This window comes from Oncorhynchus tshawytscha, linkage group LG30 (genome assembly GCF_018296145.1).
Source record: "Oncorhynchus tshawytscha isolate Ot180627B linkage group LG30, Otsh_v2.0, whole genome shotgun sequence".
NCBI classification, from domain to species: Eukaryota; Metazoa; Chordata; class Actinopteri; order Salmoniformes; family Salmonidae; genus Oncorhynchus; species Oncorhynchus tshawytscha.
In genome coordinates this window covers 40096595-40118051 of record NC_056458.1, presented here as the reverse complement: position 1 = coordinate 40118051, position 21457 = coordinate 40096595, and the positions used below count along the sequence as shown (strand labels likewise).

General features: G+C 43.8%; 2 protein-coding genes across 4 annotated transcripts in view; one reads left to right on the top strand and one right to left on the bottom strand.

The window, feature by feature from the left end:
- The window catches only part of LOC112228315 (protein Shroom1), a 37406-nt gene extending 25966 nt beyond the window's left edge, over positions 1-11440 (top strand). Inside the window, exons 2-8 of one of the 3 annotated variants that reach the window (XM_024393523.2) lie at positions 1214-3933; positions 4095-4147; positions 4446-5060; positions 7194-7790; positions 8024-8129; positions 9006-9278; positions 9614-11440. In XM_024393523.2, coding sequence (XP_024249291.1) covers positions 1351-3933; positions 4095-4147; positions 4446-5060; positions 7194-7790; positions 8024-8129; positions 9006-9278; positions 9614-9868 — 4482 coding nt within the window. In that variant the 5' untranslated portion in view covers positions 1214-1350 and the 3' untranslated portion in view covers positions 9869-11440. Of the gene's footprint in view, positions 1-1213; positions 3934-4094; positions 4148-4445; positions 5061-7190; positions 7791-8023; positions 8130-9005; positions 9279-9613 lie in introns of those variants that run through there. The other 2 variants (XM_024393522.2, XM_024393524.2) reach the window with 2 other exon arrangements.
- A 7298-nt stretch (positions 11441-18738) lies between these two features.
- On the bottom strand, positions 18739-21389 carry sowahab (sosondowah ankyrin repeat domain family member Ab). Its single transcript, XM_024393525.2, has one exon. It carries the CDS (start codon positions 21246-21248, stop codon positions 19806-19808), a length of 1443 nt encoding a protein of 480 aa, XP_024249293.1. The 5' UTR covers positions 21249-21389; the 3' UTR covers positions 18739-19805.
- Positions 21390-21457: the final 68 nt, after the last annotated feature.

Sequence of the window (21457 nt, the reverse complement as noted above, 5' to 3'; positions counted from 1 at the left end):
ATGGGTAAAAGAACAGACACTGGAAAGAGGAACTCTGCCTAGAAGGCCAACATCCCGGAGTCGCCTCTTCACTGTTGACATTGAGACTGGTGTTTTGTGGATACTATTTAATAAAGCTGCCAGTTGAGGACTTGTGAGGCTTCTGTTTCTCAAACTAGACACTAATGTACTTGTCCTCTTGCTCATTTGTGCACCGGGGCCTCCCGCTCCTTTCTATTCTGGTTAGAACCAGTTTGCACTGTTCTGTGAAGGGAGTAGTACACAACGTTGTATGAGATCTCCAGTGGCAATTTCTCGCATGGAATAGCCTTCATTTCTCAGAACAAGAATAGACTGAAGCGTTTCAGAAGAAAGTCCTTTGTTTCTGGCCATTTTGAGCCTAATCGAACCCACAAATGCTGATGTTCCAGATACTCAGCCTGTCTAAAGAAGGCCCGTTTTAATCAGCAAAAAAGTTTTTTCAGCTGTGCTAAGATAATTAAAAAAGGGTTTTCAAATGATCGATTAGCCTTTTTAAAAGTGATGGTGATGGTTGCTGATAATGGAGCTCTGTATGCCTATGTAGATATTCCATAAAAAATCAGCCGTTTACAGCTACAATAGTCATTTACAACATTAACAATGTCTACAGTGTATTTCTGATCAATTTGTTATTTTAATGGACAAAAAATGAGCTATTCTTTAAACAAGGACATTTCTAAGTGACCCCAAACTTTTGCACGGGTATGTATGGTAGGTATAAATATTTTTTTGGAGTACTGTTAAATGAATACAGGGAAACACTGCACACCTGACAGAAATGTGTCCTGTCCAAGTGTTACACCGTAAAAAAAAGAAATAATAAATGTTGTATTTTTTAAAAACTATTTGGACATAGGTGGGCTGGGGGGGGAATATGAAATTGTATGCAGAGAAACCCTGCAATCCTCTGAGAATTTATTTTAATTGTGTGTAGATGAAAGGCTCTGTGGTTGTACCTTTTTTTGATATAGCGGGTGTTGCCCCAGTTGACATGCCATGATGAGAATCTAACACAAACACAGTATTAGTAGTCAACACAGTCGCTACGCTGAGAAAGCAGCTCATTTCCTATGAGTTTTCTGTTGGGTTTTCCACACATCCCAGCTGTAGGAGGAGGAAAAGGAGCATGTTAAATAACATTTAATTTCTGTTAAGATAACTCTTCTGTTTTTGCTTTTCTTTGTTTTCCAAGAGTTATTCAAGAAGCACACTACTGAAGAAGCTTAGAAGGCAGAAAATGACCCTGAGTTCTGAAGTGAAAGACTGAAGGTGAATGTGTCGGTGTCACCTCCATTTCACCTGTGTCCACACTTCAGTTTCCAAAGCCAGATGGATTCCTATAATTTAAACTTTGAGAAAATGAGCAACCTGGACCTGCACCCTCTGAGCCTACCATTGAGTCGGCTGTCCCCAGCCAAGTCCACCAGCAGCATCGACCAGTTCACATACCACCACGGCAAGGGCGACTCGGCCTACAGCTCCTTCTCTGGGGGCTCCAACGCCCCAGACTACTCCTCCCCCTTCCTTCCAGATGACCTCCAGCACCACAGCCTGCACTATGCTGACCTGAAGTATGTGAAGGCCATCTACCACCCCAACGTCCTCGACTCTGACGCCAAGAGCATGGATCAGCTCTACCGCTCCATGGAGGCCATCTCAAACCAGTATTGCAACAACAATGGCTGCCTGAGTGCAACACAGTACTGTGATCAGAATCAAGAAAAGCTGCCACCCCCTCCTCCTCTGCCCCCCGACCGCCTGGACAGCTTCATAGTCACCAGGAACCTGGAGAACTGCAGGTCGCAGCACAGTCCCGAGGGCCAGCTGGCAGACAGGTCTCCTCCACGACCCCGGACAGATAATCCTGATGCTGCCTGTCTCAGGCCTGACCTAGTCTATGGTCGTAGGGCCTCACAGCCCTATCACAGGGACCCAGTCAACTCTGACCACACGGATAAGAACCCTGAGCAGCAAACGTCAGCAAACGTCTTAAGCCGATCACCCCCTCGCACGAGTCAGCCTGAGCAGCACCCTAATCAGCAGGCTGGTAGTGCCGGTGGCGGCCATTCGGAGGGTCACTGTAAGAGGGTGCAAGAGCCCCGCGGGTCCCTCCTGCCGGAGCCACCGCCATCTGCCATCCCCTTGCATGTGGCACAGAACATGGCCAACAGCAGCATCCAACACAAGGGCCAGTTCTACTTCGTTACAGGTGTTTGTAAGTCGTCAGAGTCCAGTCTGAACCATGGTTCTCTGTGTGTGTCAGAAGGCAGTGAGAGCCCTGTGTCTGAGCCTGTGGACAGGGAGAGGTTGCACAGCACCATGGACCACATGTTCAGGAACACCCAACAGAGGAACTATATCACCCATGACACCACAAAAACCGATGTCAGGGAGTTTTACTCCAAGCGTCAAGATATAAACTCCAGAAGCCAAGATGAGGCGAAACAGATTCAGAGTAGGATTTCATATGGCCCCGCTCACATTTTAAACCGGCGCTCCCGCAGTTCCGATGCTTTACAACAAAGTCTCAAGATCCAGAGCAGAGAGATCGGCAGGCATCACAGCCCTAACCACCACATCTTCTCCTGCGGCCCAGAGGAGAACTGTCCGCTGTTATCAAATTCCCACAACCAGGAAGTCCCTCCACCAATCAGCATGGAGCAGGCCACCCACCACAAGAGAGACGAACAAGTCAACGCAGGGAGGAGGCGGCCGTTAGGAGGCGTTGCCAGCCAGAACATCAACAAGGAAAACACCCCGCTGCTGTACCACCTCACTGGAGCCAACAGGACGGGCCTGAATTTGAATTTGAAGCTCAAAAATGACATTGAGGTCGGTATGCAAGGTGAAGATGCAGGCCTCAATGCTGCTCATCAGGAAAGGCAAGCTCCTGTTAGCTGTAGTGATAGGACATCACAGGGTGAAACATCCAAGGAGGAGAGCTCGGAGGCTATCGCCCACCCCTGCAACACGCTGGACGACTCCTTTAAGAAGTACTACAAGGAGAAACTGAAGGGCGCCCAGGATCAGGTCCTCAGGGAGACCTCCTTTAAGAGGAGTGACCTGCAGCTGTCCTGGCCCCACAGAGTGAGGCAGAGTGAGCTCAGGCCCACGGTACTTCACACAGTCTCCTCTTCACAGGACTCTGAGACCTCAGCAGACACACTCACCCCCTCCCCAACACAGTCTGAGGGGACAGATAAGGAGGACATAAAGGAAATGCTGAAGGAGGTTGAGAAAGAGAGGCCAGAGAACGTTGCCCAGCCTCAGTTGGCTCGTATCGGGGGCAGGAGGCGTCTGACTCCAGAGCAGAAGGAGCTGTGCTACTCCGAGCCGGAGAAGCTGAACCAGCTGGGTGACTCAGGTGAAGTAGGACTGCTGGTACTCTCAGGTGATGATGAGGAGCTGGGAGAACAGGGCCTGGTGGCAGCTAGGAGGAAGATGTTTGAGACCAAAGGCAGGGCCCTGTCCACCTCCAGCCTCTCCAAGACCTCCCTGCAGCACCTCCAGCACAAGGCCCTGGTGGCCTACATGGAGCGCAAGACGGGTCTCAAGGTGGCTGAGCCCCAGCAGCCTGCCCCTCAAGCCTCTCAATCCCCCAAACAGGGGCACTCCATGGCTGGGAAGCCATCTGACTGGGGTCCCAAGCCTCAGTCTGGGAATAAAGGAGGCCCCAAGAAGAAGCTGTACAGGCCCCATTCCGCTGGATGCGTCCTGGACTCGACCTCCAGCTCCATGAAGCATGCCCAATTCAGCTCCTCTCAGTCCGGAGGTCATTCCCACCAGGCTAGCTGGAGAGAGTCAACCAGCCCCTCTCAGGGGAAGTCTGCCTCTGAGGAGAGTCTTCTGGACCAACCAGATCCACCTGAGTTGTTCAGAAACCGCTTCACCTCAACACCCCATGCATTTCAGGTAAGCCTTATCAGAACTCTTGATATTATTGCATTTAAAATAATTGAATAGGATTTGTAGACTTGTATTGAGTTTTATAGAGGACCATGTCACTTTACTGAATGTAACACAGATGTTCAAAGGGTGTTATGAATGGGGATTCTTGGTATGTTTGGCTACAGGGTCACAACTACATGAATGATCCCTCACCAGTCAATGCTATGGACACGTCCAGGTATGTTGCCCTCACTTGTTTGTGAAAGTGGGAGTATCTGCGCCTGTAAGATTTACTGTATGCCTTGCTGTTGAACATGGATGTTTGCTCAGATGTGATTTATTGCAGCACTGAAAGTGAACACCATCTATGACGTATGTAGACAAAACATCAAACTTCATTTCAGCTATGTTCAGGGAGTCTTTTTTTCATCAGCTATGGTTAGGGTAAGATAAAGGCATAGAATATCTGAGTGGAACCAGGAATGTAAGTCTCCAAAGCATCTCTAGCTCATCACAATCTCTGTATAACTTTTCAGTGCTCAGACTCAGAGGCCAGTGGATGAGGAGAGTGTGGTGGTAAGGAGAGACCAAGCGAAGATTGTCCCTGAGGGTCAGCGAGTCCGGGTGATGGGTCGGCGGGTCCGGATGGTGGTCAAGCGGGGAAAGTCCCTGGAGGAGTTGGGTGTGTCCCAGGTCAGCAGCTCCTCAGTCCTCAGTAAGACCTCTGAGCAGCTGGGCCAGCTCCACAGCAGGCAGGGAGCCCCAGGACCAGGCCAGGAAAAAAGCAGCGTACCGTCCTTCAGCGAGACCCAGAGGAAGCCCCTCTTCAAGCAGGACTCTGCACCACAGCTGGGCAGTAGGGAGAAAAGTAGGGAGATGACAAAAAGCACCAGGGAGTCCACTACGTCTAATTCCCCAGTATCAAACACCTCGTCTCAGGTCAGGGCTCATTCAGATGGGTCCCCTGGATCATACAACTTTGTCCCTTTGGTTAAAGAGGTGGTAGAGACCACTGGGCTCTCCTGCGACGTCCCACTCCCATCGTACCTTAATGGTCAGCAGTCCAGTGAGAGATTGGTCAAGTCCACCTCAACTTTTCCCTCCATACATACCCATCCCAGGGGCACTGGCGGGAGCAAGACTGGCTCGAAGTATGTAACTATATTATGATAAAGTGACCCTCACTCTCCAAACAAAATTCTCATCATTAAGTTAATGTATAGTTCCCTCTACATATATTGGCACCATTGGTAAATATGAGCAAAACGGGCTGTAAAAAAATGTCTTTGCTGTGTATCCTCTTGGTCTTCATTCAAAAAATCAAACCTTTTTTAATTGAAGTAAAATGATTGAAAAAAAGAAATGTGAAATAAATATTTTTCTCAAACTCAAACATCTTATGAGTAAAACCTAACTAAAGTATATTCCCATTCTTATTTTACATTTTTAAGTTCACCTGAGTGATTAGGAATACTTAAATGGTATGATTAGGAATACTTAAATGGTATGCTTAGGAATACTTAAATGGTATGCTTAGGAATACTTAAATGGTATGCTTAGGAACACTTAAATGGTATGCTTAGGAACACTTAAATGGTATGCTTAGGAACACTTAAATGGTATGCTTAGGAACACTTAAATGGTATGCTTAGGAACACTTAAATGGTATGCTTAGGAACACTTAAATGGTATGCTTAGGAACACTTAAATGGTATGCTTAGGAACACTTAAATGGTATGCTTAGGAACACTTAAATGGTATGCTTAGGAACACTTAAATGGTATGCTTAGGAACACTTAAATGGTATGCTTAGGAACACTTAAATGGTATGCTTAGGAACACTTAAATGGTATGCTTAGGAACACTTAAATGGTATGCTAAGACTTCCTGTTTCACTGGGGTATAAATATGAGGTGACATACAGGCCAAGTTCCCATAGTCATCCATCACTATGGGAAAGACCCGAGAATACAGTAATGATGAGTGACAAAAGGTTGTTGAGCTGCACAGATCAGGAATTGACTATGAGAAAATAGCTCAGTGGTTGAAAAGGCCCATTTCCACTATCAGGGCAATAATTTAAGAAGTTTAAATCAACTGGAGATGTTAACTATCAGCATGGAGAATTGTAGACGTTAGTTGGGTCCAAAACTACAATCAGACGCCACCTACGTAACCACAAGTTGTTTAGGAGGGTTGACATAAAAAGCCTTTGCTGTCATCAAACAACAAATTCAAGCGCCTACAGTTTTCCAAACGTTACTGGAACTTTCAACTGGGCCGGGTTCTATGGTCAGATGAGACCAAAATAGAGTTTCAACGGGGCCAGGTTCTATGGTCAGATGAGACCAAAATATAGTTTCAACGGGGCCAGGTTCTATGGTCAGATGAGACCAAAATAGAGTTTCAATGGGACTGGGTTCTATGGTCAGATGAGACTAAAATAGAGTTTCAATGGGACTGGGTTCTATGGTCAGATGAGAGTAAAATATAGCTTTTTGGAAACAAACACCAGAGGTGGGTTTGGAGTAGACCGAAAGATAGCCATGCAGAAAAGTACCTCATCCCCACTGTGAAGTCTGGTGGTTTATCTTTGTTGTGGGCATGTTTTTCTTCCAAAGGACCTGGACAACTTGTTAGGAAACATAATATCATGGACTCCAAGTAGCAGCAGATATTAAATCAAAACCTGACTGTCTCTGCTAGGAAGCTTTAACTGGGCCTTGGTTGGATCTTCCAGCAGGACAATGATCCAAAGCACACCTCCACATCAACACAAAAATGGTCGACTGACCACATAATCAAGGTTTTGTTGTGGCCAACCCCGTCCCCTGTACTAAACCCCATAGAAAACCTGTGGGATGAGCTCCCAGTGGACCTGGGAGTCTGAAGGATCTGGAGATTCTGTATGGAGAAATGGTTTCAGATCCTTTGTCATGTGTTCTCCAACCTCATTACCCATTACAGGAGAAAACCGCTCTGAGTTATCTTGGCAAAGGGAGGTTGCACAAAGTATTGAATGAAAGGGTGCCAATAATAGTGGCACACATATATTTGAGAAAAATATTTGTTTGAAGTTAAGAATTTATTTTTAAAAGTTAGATTTTTGTGAATATTTTGAATGGATGACCAAGAAGATAAACAAAGATTTTTTTATTTTTCCCCGCCTGTTTTGCTCATATTTACCAAGGGTGCCAATATTAGTGGAGGGCACCGTATAAAGTAACAATGGCTATTGATCACTGTTGATATTCCATTTTCTAATATCGCTCTTATTCCAGCAGTGTGAAAACCGCCCCTCCTATACAACACACTATGGAGAGAGAGCAGTCGGTGGACGAGCCCATTGAGACGACTCAGCCCGAGGCCTCTCAGGAAGTCTCCCTGAGCTGTGGAGTCACCACAGACCCGACTCTGTGGGTCATACCACCTGAACCAGGGAGCCAAGTGGAGGATCAGGGCCCAGCCCTTTCTGATAATCTGACCGAGGGAGAGACTCCAACTCTAGCCCATGCTACAGCAGCTAGTGCCCTTACAACTTCCTCCACCACACCAGTCCCTGACACTGACACCTGCCAGAGTGGAGAGGGCCAACACCCAGGAGAAGACAAGGAAACCGAGAAGGAGGGGGAGGAGGAGACCCCAGCAGGAGAGACGGAGAGCCCAGAAAAGACACCCACCACCGAGGATACAAAGTGGGAGGAGCTGGTGGAGGAGGTGGTCACAACGGATCAATCGCTGGCACGGGTGCTGTACCCGTTGACCAATCGTAAGACGGTGCTGATGCTGATGGAGCAGCTCCTGTCAGAAGACACTCTGCTGATGGAGGAGTACTATAAGAAGAAGCAGAGAGACATCATGACACTGCATGCTGCTGACGGGTGAGTATCTCATGATGTTGTAATGTTCAGGTGTCTGATGGCCACGTCCTGTATCAGCAGCTGTTATATTGTACTGTTCAGGTGTCTGATGGCCACTTCCTGGATCAGCGGCAGTTACCTCACTGCACCTGGACAGATTAAAAGACACGTGTCCATGCTAAAGACGCATGGACATTATTCCATGGTTGATCTCATCCATATACATCAATATCACTGTGTGTGTCTTCCTAAAGCTCTAAAACAGTGGATGATCCTGAAGCACCTCCCACATCTCCTGTTGATGAGAAAGTCCAACCCCAACCAGAGCCACAAAGCAAGATGGATGTCACAGAGAAGAAGGTCATTTAGCTCTGCATTCTTTTTTTGTAATAGAAGTATATTTACTTGATCTCTTCCAGTTGATGATGTCATCTGAATCAGTGGAGTCTGCTGAGGGGAGGATGGCTCATAATAATGTCCGGAACGGAGCAAATGGAATGGCAGCAAACACGGAAACCATGTGTTTGGTAACATTCCACTTTTTCTGCTCCAGATACCAACCTCATGTGATCTGAATATCATCAGGGCCCAGTTTTTCAAAAGTTTTCCGATCGGATTGTAGCAATCGGATAGGATTAAAGGTTAGAATTGGGTTTTTCAAAACTGAAAAGTTATATTCTGATCCTCTGGATAGGATAACAATTTGGTAATCCAATCTGAGCTTTAATCAGGATTGTATGTTTTTATACATGTTTTTTTATCAACCTTTATTTGTGTAGTTTTAATCAGCTTTGTTTTCTGTTGAGAGTTGGGAAGTAGTACCACAACCTGCCCAGTAGATGGCGAGGTGGAGGCCTGTTCAAAGAACTGAACATGTGGATTCTGTGATATTGTGGTATCTGGGTCAGAAAGGATCCTATCAGGTTATTTTCTCAAACTGGCTCAAATGCCAGATCGATTTAATCCTGTATAGCCAAAAAGAGGATTACGGAGTCTATCATTCTGGATAAAACATTTAGAAAACTGTGCCCTGGATGCAGTTCAACTTTGTTTGGCTTCAGTTTAACGTCTTACCAGATTATTGAGATACCAGAAACTGTCAGACTCCTATTTTATATCCTGTTTGTTTTGAGAAGACCGTGACAAGCCTTATGTCCCCTCTCTTTCTCTTGCACAAATCACACACCCACAAGCAGACTGTATTGTAATGTATAGTGTTCCCTCCCCTTCCTATAGAGGCTGCTAGTGACGTGTATTGAGGAGCGCCTGTTGGCCTTGGAGGAGCCCCGTGGTGCCCTGCAGGTGGAGGTGGAGGAGAACGGGTTGCGTGGCGAGGCCGTGGAGGCCCTGGTTCGGGAGCACTGCACAGCGGTGGAGGTGGAGCGCTATTGCCTGTTCGTAGGAGACTTGGAGCGTGTGGTTAGCCTGCTGCTGTGTCTGTCCGCCCGGCTAGCCCGCGTGCAGAACACCTTGAGTACCGTGGACCAGCACACCGACGCAGAGGAGAAAGTGAGAGAGACATGCTTTGAACAGATGTGCATTCAATAGGCTCATAGTTGAATTATTTTCTGTGAATTTCACATTGACTCCTGAGTGTGTTTTAGTGCACTGTATTTTCTGCTGCTATCAGCAGTGCTGGGATTTACATTGAGTCACTGAAACTCAACCAGTTTCCATGCACATTTCTATCTACCCTGCCCTCTGTTGACCTAAAGAAATACTGCACCATGAACAGCAAAACGCCTTTCCATTTACACTACTAGTACACATTGGCTAATGAGTAGACATTTTAGGGAATGTTGTGCTTAATTTCATCCAATCTTTTTTTTAAATTTCCTTGGCAGGATTCTCTGGACAACCGTCACCGTCTACTGTGTAAGCAGCGGGAGGACGCCAAAGACCTGAAGGACAACCTGGACAGACGGGAGCAGATGGTGTCTAACTTCCTGTCTCGCTGCCTGACAGCCGAGCAGCTCCAGGACTACCGGCACTTCGTCCAGACCAAGGCCTCGCTCCTCATCAGGATGAAGGACCTAGATGAGACGCAGCGTCTGGGGGAAGAGCAGCTAGAGTCCCTGCTCAACACCCTCCCTCTGTGAGGACCACCACTAGGTCCCCATTCTACTCATTTCCCCCAGCCATCCATCACCTCTCTGGGCTTATAGAGTCCTGAACCCCCTCTGCTTCATCCATCCTGGGTTGTTACCAGCCAGCACAATCACATGGGTGTCCGTATGTATAAGGAATATATGTGTCTTAGAAGGGTTTTAAAGTTAGGACTACAATGTGGAATGTCCTGTACATCACCTTGTATCACTTTTCATTTGATGTCCTTTTCACCTCTGCCTGCAATTTAAAAAAGAAAAGAATATATATATATAAAATAAGCTTTAGGATTATATTCTGGCCTTGTGGTCTTTTTCATCATTCATACTAGACTGTATGTGTTTGTCAGAATCTAAAAGAGGGTGATAAATGCTGTATATCTGTCAAAATAGGCAGTAGATTTAATCTCCATATATTTGTAGTTTTTTTATGCATTTAAAATGAAGGCACTATAGATAAAAACCAAAAAGGTGAATGGAAAAAAGCACTTTGATATGTAACTGCACATTTCTGTTTTCTTTTGAAAACACTTATTTCAAACGCTAAGCCTTATGCCAGCCAATGTTATTTTTTTCAACTGATTTGTAGAGGAATTTTCCGCATGATGGGTTTTATATGGTACATAAGCACATTCAACGAGGCCGATTATGTACAGTATTACCAGTGCTATTTAAGCTACAGTCATGTATTGTGGTCTCACAAAGTTCCACTAAAGAGGTAACTCTTATTTTTTTAAATGAAATGATGCATTTCCATTCCAGATTATTTGCTTGAAATATCCTTTGGATCTCACAAACTAAGCTTACTTTAAATGATTCAAAATGAAATGCCCAAGAACTCTCCCTGTCGGTCCTCTACCTCCTTCCACCAGATGTTTTATTTTAGGCTCTAGAAGCAGTGAATCTGTTCACTCTAATAATATGGAATCCCCATGCTGACCTTCAATGTCAGCCTTACCCAGAAAAGGCCCTCCTCACCAGGGAACGTATTATTCGTTTTGACTTGTTTGGAGTTGCACTACAATAAATCTTCATTTTAGACATTATTTCCATAATGATGAATGTCTTGTGTGATGTCGTTCTGTTTTGATATGATCAATGTTGTGGTTTTATTCATTTCTATTGAATATTTGACCAAGTGAAAGCACAGAGAGCTGTTATTATTCTGTGTTTAATGATGATCCAGCAAGGCTTACTTGCAGCACTCTGATTGATATGTGTTCATTGTGAGGGGATTAGGATGAGCGAAGCCTTTTCCTGTTGTGTAACAGTACCGTGAGTTTTCTTTGTGTTTGGTACTTGTTTGTTTTCCCAATCCTATTCATTCACAGATAAATATTTTATTGCTCTCCTCATACTCTACATACAGCTAGTTGAGAGAATGCCAAGACTGTGTAAAGCTGTCATCAAGGCGATGGGTAACTATTTGAAGAGTCTGAAATGTAAAATATATTTTGCTTTGTTTGACACTTTTTTTTGGTTACTACCTGATTCCATATGTGTGATTTCATAGTTGATGTTTTCACTATTATTCTAGTTATCATAATAAAGGAAAAACCCTTGGAACACCTCCTTCTAATTAGTGGATTTGGCTAAATCAAGCACACAGCCATGCAATCTCCATAGAAGAAAATTGGCAGTAGAATGGCCTTTACTGAAGAGCTCAGTGACTTTCAATGTGGCACCGTCATAGGATGCCACCTTTCCAACATGTCAGTTCGTCAAATTTCTGCCTTGCTAGAGCTGGAAGTACTGATAATGTGCAGGAGCAACAATGGCTCAGCCACAAAGTGGTTGGTCACAGAACGGGACCGCCTAGTGCTATAGTGCGTAGAAATTGTCTGTCTGTCGGTTGCACACTCACTACCGAGTTCCACACTGTCTCTGGAAGCAACATAAGCACAATAACTGTTTTTCTAGAGCTTCATGAAATGGGTTTCCATGCCTGAGCAGCCGCACACAAGCCTAAGATCACCATGGTATAAAGCTCGCAGCCCTTGAACTATGGAGCAGTGGAAACGCGTTCTCTGAAATTATGAATCACTCTTCTGACATTGTGATGGACGACTGGGTTTGGCAAATGCCAGGAGAACGATATCTGCCCCAATGCGTAGTGCCAACTGTAAAGTTTGGTGGAGGAGGAATAATGGTCTGGGGCTGTTTTCCATGGTTTGGGTTAGGCCCCTTAGTTCCAGTAAAGGTATATCTTGGGGAAGGCCCTTTCCTGTTTCAGTATGACAATGCCATTGTGCACAAAGCGAGGTGCATACATAAATGATTTGTTGAGATCAGTGTGGAAGAACTTGACTGGCCTGCTCATAGCCCTGACCTCAATCCCAGCGAACACCTTTGGGATTAATTGGAACGCTGACTGCGAGCCAGACCTAATCACCCAACCTCACTACTGCCCTTGTGGCTGAATGGAAGCAAGTCTCCGCAGCAATGTTCCAACATCTAGTGGAAAGGCTTCCCAGAAGAGTGGAGGCTGTTATGACAGCAAAGGGGTGACCAACTCCATATTAATGCCCAAGATTTTGTAATGAGATGTTCACTTTTGGTCATGTAGTGTACATGTGCTCATGTACTATATCAAATAAAATTGTATTAATCACATACGCCAAATACAACAGCTTACTTACGAGCCCCGAACCAACAATGCAGTTTTAAAAAATATGGATAAGAATAAGTAACAAGTCATTAAAGAGCAGCAGTGAAATAACAATAGCGAGACTATATATCACGTTCACCCATGTGTGGATCTTCTGTTTGAGGACTCTGAAAATCCAGTTTTGAGCAACAACAAAAAAATTCAATGTACTGAATGGTGTGAAATGTTTTGTGAAATGTCAAATGATTGGAGAGAAGAGAACGCAAACATACATTTCCACAAAATATTAAGATTTATGCTGCTCATCTCTCACCCTAAACATTTCTTTGTAGATTTACGGCGATGTCCATTTCGGTTTGGTAAACAAACTTTGTACAGACGACGGCCTCAACAGTTAAGTGAGTGGGACTCTGCCTCAGACTTCTTGTTTATATGGCATGAAGGAATTCCTGAGGCATGCGAAAGACCAATGATAGGGAGCAGAGAGACAGCATAGGACCAACAGAAGTGCACACTCTTACGTTTAACTGACCCATGCTATTTCCTGTTATGTATATAAACATGCGTTATTGTTTAACTTATCACTTCTTTTATTCATTTGTCAAAAAGTGTTTCTTCAAAATCCCCACAAAAGGGTTGTTTTTGAAAGAGGTATTGTTTGTTTAGTGGGGGTAGGGTTTTGTAACTGAGACAGAGACCCGATTAAAGAGAGAGATGATCACAATGAATGACACGTTCATTGGTTTTCAATCAATCCCAGTCTTGTGATGACAATGAGCCTTTATACTTGCATTTCCTCTGGCTGTCTTCATTGTGTCTGACTGACTGTCGCCCCTCTGTTTTGTGTTTTGTTTGCCTTGTGGAGAGTGCTTCATTTGTTGCTTGGAATTTTGAATTCCATGGTGTTTGTTATATTGTGAATACATTAAACGTTCTCCTTCCACCAAACCGTGAGTTTGCTATCGCTAAATAAAAATGTTCTGAAGTACATTTGACTAGTTTAGACGTTTTGAAACAACTTTAACAGGTTCACACGGTTAATAGAAGTTAATAACAGTTATTGCTGTATCTCTTCCGTAATATGTTACATGTTATATGGAGAGAGGCTGTGTTGCTCTAATTCAGTGGGATTGGATCGGCGCGTTGAAGAGAGGCATCGCCCCATGTTCTCTGGCCTCGTTAGCATCTCTGATGGAACGCTACCAAGTTTGTTAGTGAACAACAACAAATGCCTATTATGAGGTGCTGAATGTCACATCACTCTAGAAACCAAGGGGAAGGAGAGACGCCAGAATACACCAACCACTATCTCACTTCCCATCCCAAAGTACCTTTCATCTGACTCCCACGGTTACCAGAGGAGATCACGCCTAGCGTAGACCAACGGAAGCAAAAAGGACATACAACTAACTGGGATTCTGCACTGACAAACAATGCATACAACGATGGCAACACAACGATGGCAACACCTGTGTGATACTGTACATTTCAGAGACAGATCTCATATTCAAGCTACTGGGGGTGACGGTTGGTGGTCCAGTGAATATTCTGGCTACAGAAGTGTAGGACTGTGGGTAGAGGTCCAGTGAATGTTGTGTATTAAACAGCAACCAGTACTGTGTCCTTCTTGCCCCAGGCCTTGCTGCAGTGGAAACATTTGCTCTGACCACGGGGTGAGAACTGGCTTGGCACAGAGGGAGGTGACGTCATGAAAATGCCAGGAACATAGCTTGAGTAAGTCTGTTCACTTCTCATCTCTTCAGCCTCAGTGTCCACGCTCAGTTAGCTGAATCACAATCTCGTGCTGCCTGTATGAAGCCACGAAACCAACAGGGAGACATTTCACATGCTGATATTTGGGATTCCTGAGTTCAGTAGATGGTTGAATCTACAGTGCCTTCCGAAAGTATTCATACCCCTTAACTTATTCCACATTTTGTTGTTACAGCCTGAATTCAAAATAAATGTAATATATTTGTTTCTCACCCATCTACACACAATCCCCCATAATGACAAAGTGAAAACATGTTTTTAGAAATATTAGCAAATGTATTGGAGAAAACAAAACAGAAAGGGATGGAACACATTTACATAATGGGTACCTGGAAGAAAATGGGGGAGGGTCATGTTTTTTCATTTCAGTCAAGTGGAGGGTTTAGTATTTTTTTTAAATCTAGTCCAGGAGAGGGTCATGTAATTTGTAATTGATGAAATGTCAATATTCCTCAGTGTTTTAGAATTAGTTGCTTATTAGGCTATATATCGGTGTCGCCCCTAATCTCTGATTCTCCACTGGGCGCGCAATATCAAGTGCACCTATAGGCTACTTAGTGTGGCCTCAAATGATCCATAGCCTATAGGCTAAGAAGTGCATGCTCGAAGAAACCTAAAACTAGGCTGCATTACACACTGCAATGGATATTCCAAACCTGAGCCCCAGCCTGCTCTGCTCTTCTGATCAAAAACTGTTTTGTGTGCTGCCTAACCAATGGCTTTGCTGTGTAGGACTATGGTGGCCGTTCAGGAGGAGAGTCAAAGGCTTGTTGATTAGGTTTAGTCTTGCGTGGGGACTAGCCTATAGCCTATGTTTTGTTCAGTTTGATAAGGAGAGCCAAAGATTAGAAGAGGTCGGAGGTCAACTTTGATAGCTTGCTACTTCTATCATTTTTAAAATTCAAATACAAGTTGTTTATTGCCCATGTTGTAGGCCTATTTATCAGAGTTATTGACCTCAAAATTAACCAAATTTGAGTAAATTACATTGTGGTGCTGAAACTTGAAGCAGCAGCCGTAACACAATCGATCACAAATGGACAGCTCATGGTGCTGAAAGTAGGAAAATTCGAGTAGGCATAATTCATTTCAACCATCTCATTTTAATTAGACTTTACTAACAACAAGAGGGCTTTGTGTTGGAGTCTATTTAATCCTATTTAAGGAATAAGAGCTAGTCCTAACGTTAACTGCCCTTCACTGCTGTCTGTCGAACAGGTAAGTTAAAACCAAGACTCAAATTAAGGGGGTATGAGAGGGTATGCCATAGGCTTACTTTTTATTAAAGAAAATTGCAAAAAGCACAGGCCTACCCCTAGTTAGCTGAAGACTTTGATTAATATAAAACAGGTCAGATTATATAATGTGATCTATAACAGCACTTTTTTTCAAGTGTTCAGGAAGGGATTAGGTAAAATATATTTTCATCTCAGACAGGTCCGGTTTTCTCCATGTAATCCTTATTATAAATATAATGTTATAAATAATGTTCACTCCCATAGAATCACATTTGTCTCACGATTACAGCTGTGAGTCTTTCTGGGTAAGTCTCTAAGAGCTTTGCACACCTGGATTCTATAATATTTGCACATTCTTCAAAAAATTCTTCAAGCTCTGTTAAATTGGTTGTTGATCATTGCTAGACAGCCATTTGCAAGCCGATTTAAGAATAAAATGTAACTAGGCCACTCAGTGCCGCCTTGGTAAGCAACTCCAGTGTATATTTGGCCTTGTGTTTTAGGTTATTGTCCTGCTGAAAGGTAAAATTGTCTCCCAGTGTCTGTTGGAAAGTAGACTGAACCAGGTTTTCGCCTGTGCTTAGCTCTATTCTGTTTCTTTTCAGCCACCACCATGCTTGAATATACAGTGAGGGAAAAAAGTATTTGATTCCCTGCTGATTTTGTATGTTTGCCCACGGACAAATACATGATCAGTCTGTCATTTTAATGGTAGGTTTATTTGAACAGTGAGAGACAGAATAAATACAAAAAAATCCAGAAAAACACATGTCAAAAATGTTATAAATTGATTAGCATTTTAATGAGGGAAATAAGTATTTGACCCCTCTGCAAAACATGACTTAGTACTTGGTGGCAAAACCCTTGTTGGCAATCACAGAGGTCAGACGTTTCTTGTAGTTGGCCACCAGGTTTGCACACATCTCAGGAGGGATTTTGTCCCACTCCTCTTTGCAGATCTTCTCCAAGTCATTAAGGTTTCGAGGCTGATGTTTGGCAACTCGAACCTTCAGCTCCCTCCACAGATTTTCTATGGGATTAAGGTCTGGAGACTGGCTAGGCCACTCCAGGACCTTAATGTGCTTCTTCTTGAGCCACTCCTTTGTTGCCTTGGCCGTGTATTTTGGGTAATTGTCATGCTGGAATACCCATCCACGACCCATTTTCAATGCCCTGGCTGAGGGAAGGAGGTTCTCACCCAAGATATGATGGTACATGGCCCCGTCCATCGTTCCTTTGATGCGGTGAAGTTGTCCTGTCCCCTTAGCAGAAAAACACCCCCAAAGCATAATGTTTCCATGTTTGATGGTGGGGATGGTGTTCTTGGGGTCATAGGCAGCATTCCTCCTCCAAACACGGCGAGTTGAGTTGATGCCAAAGAGCTCCATTTTGGTCTCATCTGACCACAACAGTCACCCAGTTGCCCTCTGAATCATTCAGATGTTCATTGGCAAACTTCAGACGGGAATGTATATGTGCTTTCTTGAGCAGGGGGACCTTGCGGGCGCTACAGGATTTCAGTCCTTCACGGCGTAGTGTGTTACCAATTGTTTTCTTGGTGACTATGGTCCCAGCTGCTTTGAGATCATTGACAAGATCCTCCCATGTAGTTCTGGGCTGATTCCTCACCGTTTTCATGATCATTCCAACTCCACGAGGTGAGATCTTGCATGGAGCCCCAGGCCGAGGGAGATTGACAGTTCTTTTGTGTTTCTTCCATTTGCGAATAATTGCACCAACTGTTGTCACCTTCTCACCAAGCTGCTTGGCGATGGTCTTGTAGCCCATTCCAGCCTCGTGTAGGTCTACAATCTTGTCCCTGACATCCTTGGAGAGCTCTTTGGTCTTGGCCATGGTGGAGAGATGGGAATCTGATTGATTGCTTCTGTGGACAGGTGTCTTTTATACAGGTAACAAACTGAGGTTAGGAGCCCTCCCTTTAAGTGTGTGCTCCTAATCTCAGTTTGTTACCTGTATAAAAGACAGTGTGCTCCTAATCTCAGCTTGTTACCTGTATAAAAGACAGTGTGCTCCTAATCTCAGCTTGTTACCTGTATAAAAGACACCTGGAAGCCAGAAATCTTTCTGATTGAGAGGGGGTCAAATACTTATTTCCCTCATTAAAATGCAAATCAATTTATAACATTTTTTAAAACTACCATTAAAATAATAGACTGATCATTTCTTTGTCAGTGGGCAAACGTACAAAATCAGCAGGGGATCAAATGCTTTTTTACCCTCACTGTGGTGCTCAGTGATTTGCCCCACATAACACATTGTATTCTGTACAGCCTTCCTTTATTCACTCTGTCATTTAGGTAAGTATTGTTCAGGGGATACCTAGTCAGTTGTACAACTGAATGCTTTACGCATTTAACCCAACCCCTCTGAATCAGAGAAGTGCGGGGGTTTCCATAATCGACATCCATGGCGCCCGGGGAACAGTGGGTTCACTGCCTTGCTCAGGGACACAATGACAGATTTCTACATTGTCAGCTCAGGGATTTGATCCACTTTCGGTTACTGGCCCCCATGGTCTAAACACTTGGCTACCTGCCGCCCCAGGAATAACTACAATGTTGTTGATCTGACCTCAGTTCTCTCCTACAGCCATTAAACTCTGTAACTATTTTTAAGGCACCAGTTGCCTCATGGTCAAATCCCTGAGCGGTTTCCTTATTTTCTGGCAACTGAGTTAGGAAGGGCGCCTGTATCTTTGTAGTGACTGGGTGTATTGAACCACCAGCCAAGGAGTAATGAATAACTTCACCATGCTCAAGAGGCTCCCGAGTGGTGGAGTGGTCTAAGGCACTGCATCTCAGTGATAGAGCTGTCACTACAGACCCTGGTTTGCTTCCAGGCTGTATCACAACTTGCCGTGATTTGGAGTCCCATAGGGTGTCGCACAATTGGCCCAGTGTTAGGGTTTGGCCGGGGTAGGCTGTCATTGTAAATAAGAAATTGTTCTTAACTGACTTTCCTTGTTAAGTAAAGGTGAATTCAAAAATAAAATATATTCAATGTCTGCTTTTTATCTATACCAATAGGTGCCCTTCTTTGCCAGGAATTGGATAACTTCCCTGGTGTTTTTGGTTGAATCTGTGTTTGAAATTCACTGCTCGACCGAGGGACCTTACAGATAATTATATGTGTTGGGTACAGAGATGAGGTAGTCATTCAAAAATCATGTTATACACTATTATTACACACAGAGTGAGTTTGTGCAACTTAAGTGACTTGTTAAGCACATTTTTAGTACTGAATTTATTTAGGCTTATCATAATCAAAAGAGTTGAATACTTACTTATAGACTCAAGACATTTCAGCTTTTCATTTGTATTAATGTGTAAACATTTCTAAAAACATAGTTCCACATGGGGTATTGTGTGTCGGCCAGTGGCACAAAATCTACATTTAATACATTTTAAATTCAGGCTGAATTTAAATAACAAAATGTGGAAAAAGTCAAGGGGTGTGAATACTTTCTGAAGGCACTGTACATCAACAATGTTTTCTTTACTAAAACTAACAAATTAGATTATTAGTAAAGTAAGTATTGTATAAGACATGGAAGAAAGACAAGATGCATGTGACTTGAAAATCACAGATAAATATTTCAGAGTATATCTTTGCATTTCACCAAAATCAATCCTTTAAAAAATGTATCAATATTCACTCATCATAACACATTCATACTACAGGAATCTTAAACAGTAAGGCCACATAGTATTGTTCACTTTCACAATTATTCAGTACTGCGGCAACCTCTTCAAACAAATGTGTTTCTTAGACAGAAAATCGATCTGAAAAGATGACACAAATGACGACCCCTGAGAGTGAAGGCAATGTTAATATCCAGACATGAATCATATTCATCTCTCATGTACAGGTTTAGTACAGGGACACATACAATAATGTGTTCATGGATTTTCTTTTTTGATCTGCTGAAATTGATGTTAAATCCCATCAAGCAAAAAATGCATTACCTTCGTATATGAAGTCATGCATTACTTATTCAATATTAACACGATTAGATACATTATAAATGATATTGATTACACGACACAGAGAGAGTAGCACATTTCATACTATACCTTCCATACTAGTAATAAGTATTGTTTGATTAAAAAGGAGTAATGAAATTATGATGGTTGCACTTGTTGATTTATAAAAAAACGAAGTTCAACACAACTGAATGTTCCTCTCATAACCCCATATGTTTGTATCTATATCAGAGTAAAAACCATGAAAATCTAAATAGATTTTGTGCAAAATATCAAACTGTATTATTGTATTTCACATCAGACTCATGTTACTTAAATGCATCTGAGGTCTCTCTGTGATTGGATGAACTCTCATCTCTCTCATCCCTCGGGTTGACACCCAGCAAATAGACAGAGGGTCTTTGCTTGTGCTTTTTCTTTTTTTCCATATGGGGATTGAAGAGGCGACTTATCGTATGCAAGCCTTTGGAGAGGTCTGGGAAGATATCTAGCTCCTCCCTTTCCGCTTGGAGAACTTCCTGGGGCTGGACCTTAGGTTCACCAAGCAGCTCCCTCACCTCAGAAGAAATCCCTTTGCGCAGGTAGTGATATGGCTTCTTTCCACAATTGTCCCTTATATTCACATCCGCTCCGTATTCATGCACCAGCATGGCCAACACAAACTCCTGGTCATGCAAAGCAGCAATGTGCAGTGGCGTGTACCCTCCATATGTTCTGGCATTGACGTCGAGGTCCATTCCACCTTGCCTGGATATGTTGATGATACTACCCACCATCTCACTGTTACCACACTTGGCTGCCCAGTGAAGGGCTGTGAAGCCGGACATGAAGTCCTTCTTCTCTGCCAGCTGTGTGTCTCTGAGGAGCAGGCCGTACACCCGTCTCCAGTGTCCAGCAGCAGACCTCACCAGCCACTCATGCTCTGCCTCTTCCAGGGGGACTGTGGATGTGTACTTGGGCTCCTCAGAAGGGTTGGTGATCTTGACAGCCCTCCTTGGTAGCGGAGAGCTTAAACCCACACTCATAGTGGATGGTCTTCTCTTGGTTCTAGAGGAGCTGTGTGCATCTTGGTCAGTGGATCCAGCTCTCCTTGGAGGGCCATCGTCATCCTCAGATTTGAGTTTATGGATCTCTACTCTGGCCAAGTTTGGAGGCATTCGTAAAGGCAGTGCAAATGGCTTCTGCACACTAGGGTTCTTTGTCTTCCCAGGATACACAGCCCCCCCAGAGGGGATATATTCTCTCTGCACATCAGAAGTATGGTCTATGTTGAAATTCAGTGACCTTTTTGGTTTGAAATCCACTTTTTCTTTAAATGCCAGCTCTATAAATGAATGCATGGCACTGTCATTTGAGACACATTCACCGACACTTGTAATAACAGGTTCTTGGACATTTTCAGAACTTATCTCACTTCCTCCATTTTGAGAATGTGCATTGTTCTCGCTGTTCCATACAGGTGAGTGTTCACCTGGCTCGGGGACCTCTTCACTTTCAGACTTTTGAACATCCTCTGTTTCTTGTAACAAATGCTGATATTTTTTCTTTAGTACAATATACCTGACATCTTCAATTTCTTTCACGACAGCAACAGTGTTCACAAACCTTTTGAATAGATCCCTGTTCTGTTTCTTCTCTGCGGGATCAGTGCAGTTCAAGGAATCTTTGAATTTAGTCAGCAACTCGGAATTCTTCAACTTCCCCCCTTCTTCTATCAACAGCGAGATAATAGCTTCTTGAGTGAAATCCATTTTGAGCACCCTACAACCAAAAATGTCAATTCAGAAGGAACAACCGAAAGTGAAAAGTCTTATCATACATATAATCCGCGATACCTGTCAGAAACTATACCGTCGCCCTACCTGCAGTTTCCGGTGACACGTGGAATTAATTTGAATAATGTGTGCAGACTTCTGTCTTCGGGCGGTGCTCAGAGGTGTCTGGGGCAGTAGCCTGTAGT

Coding starts and splice junctions, on each gene's coding strand:
- sowahab (XM_024393525.2), bottom strand. CDS start 21,248: ATGGATTTCACTCAAGAAGCTATTATCTCGCTGTTGATAGAAGAAGGG.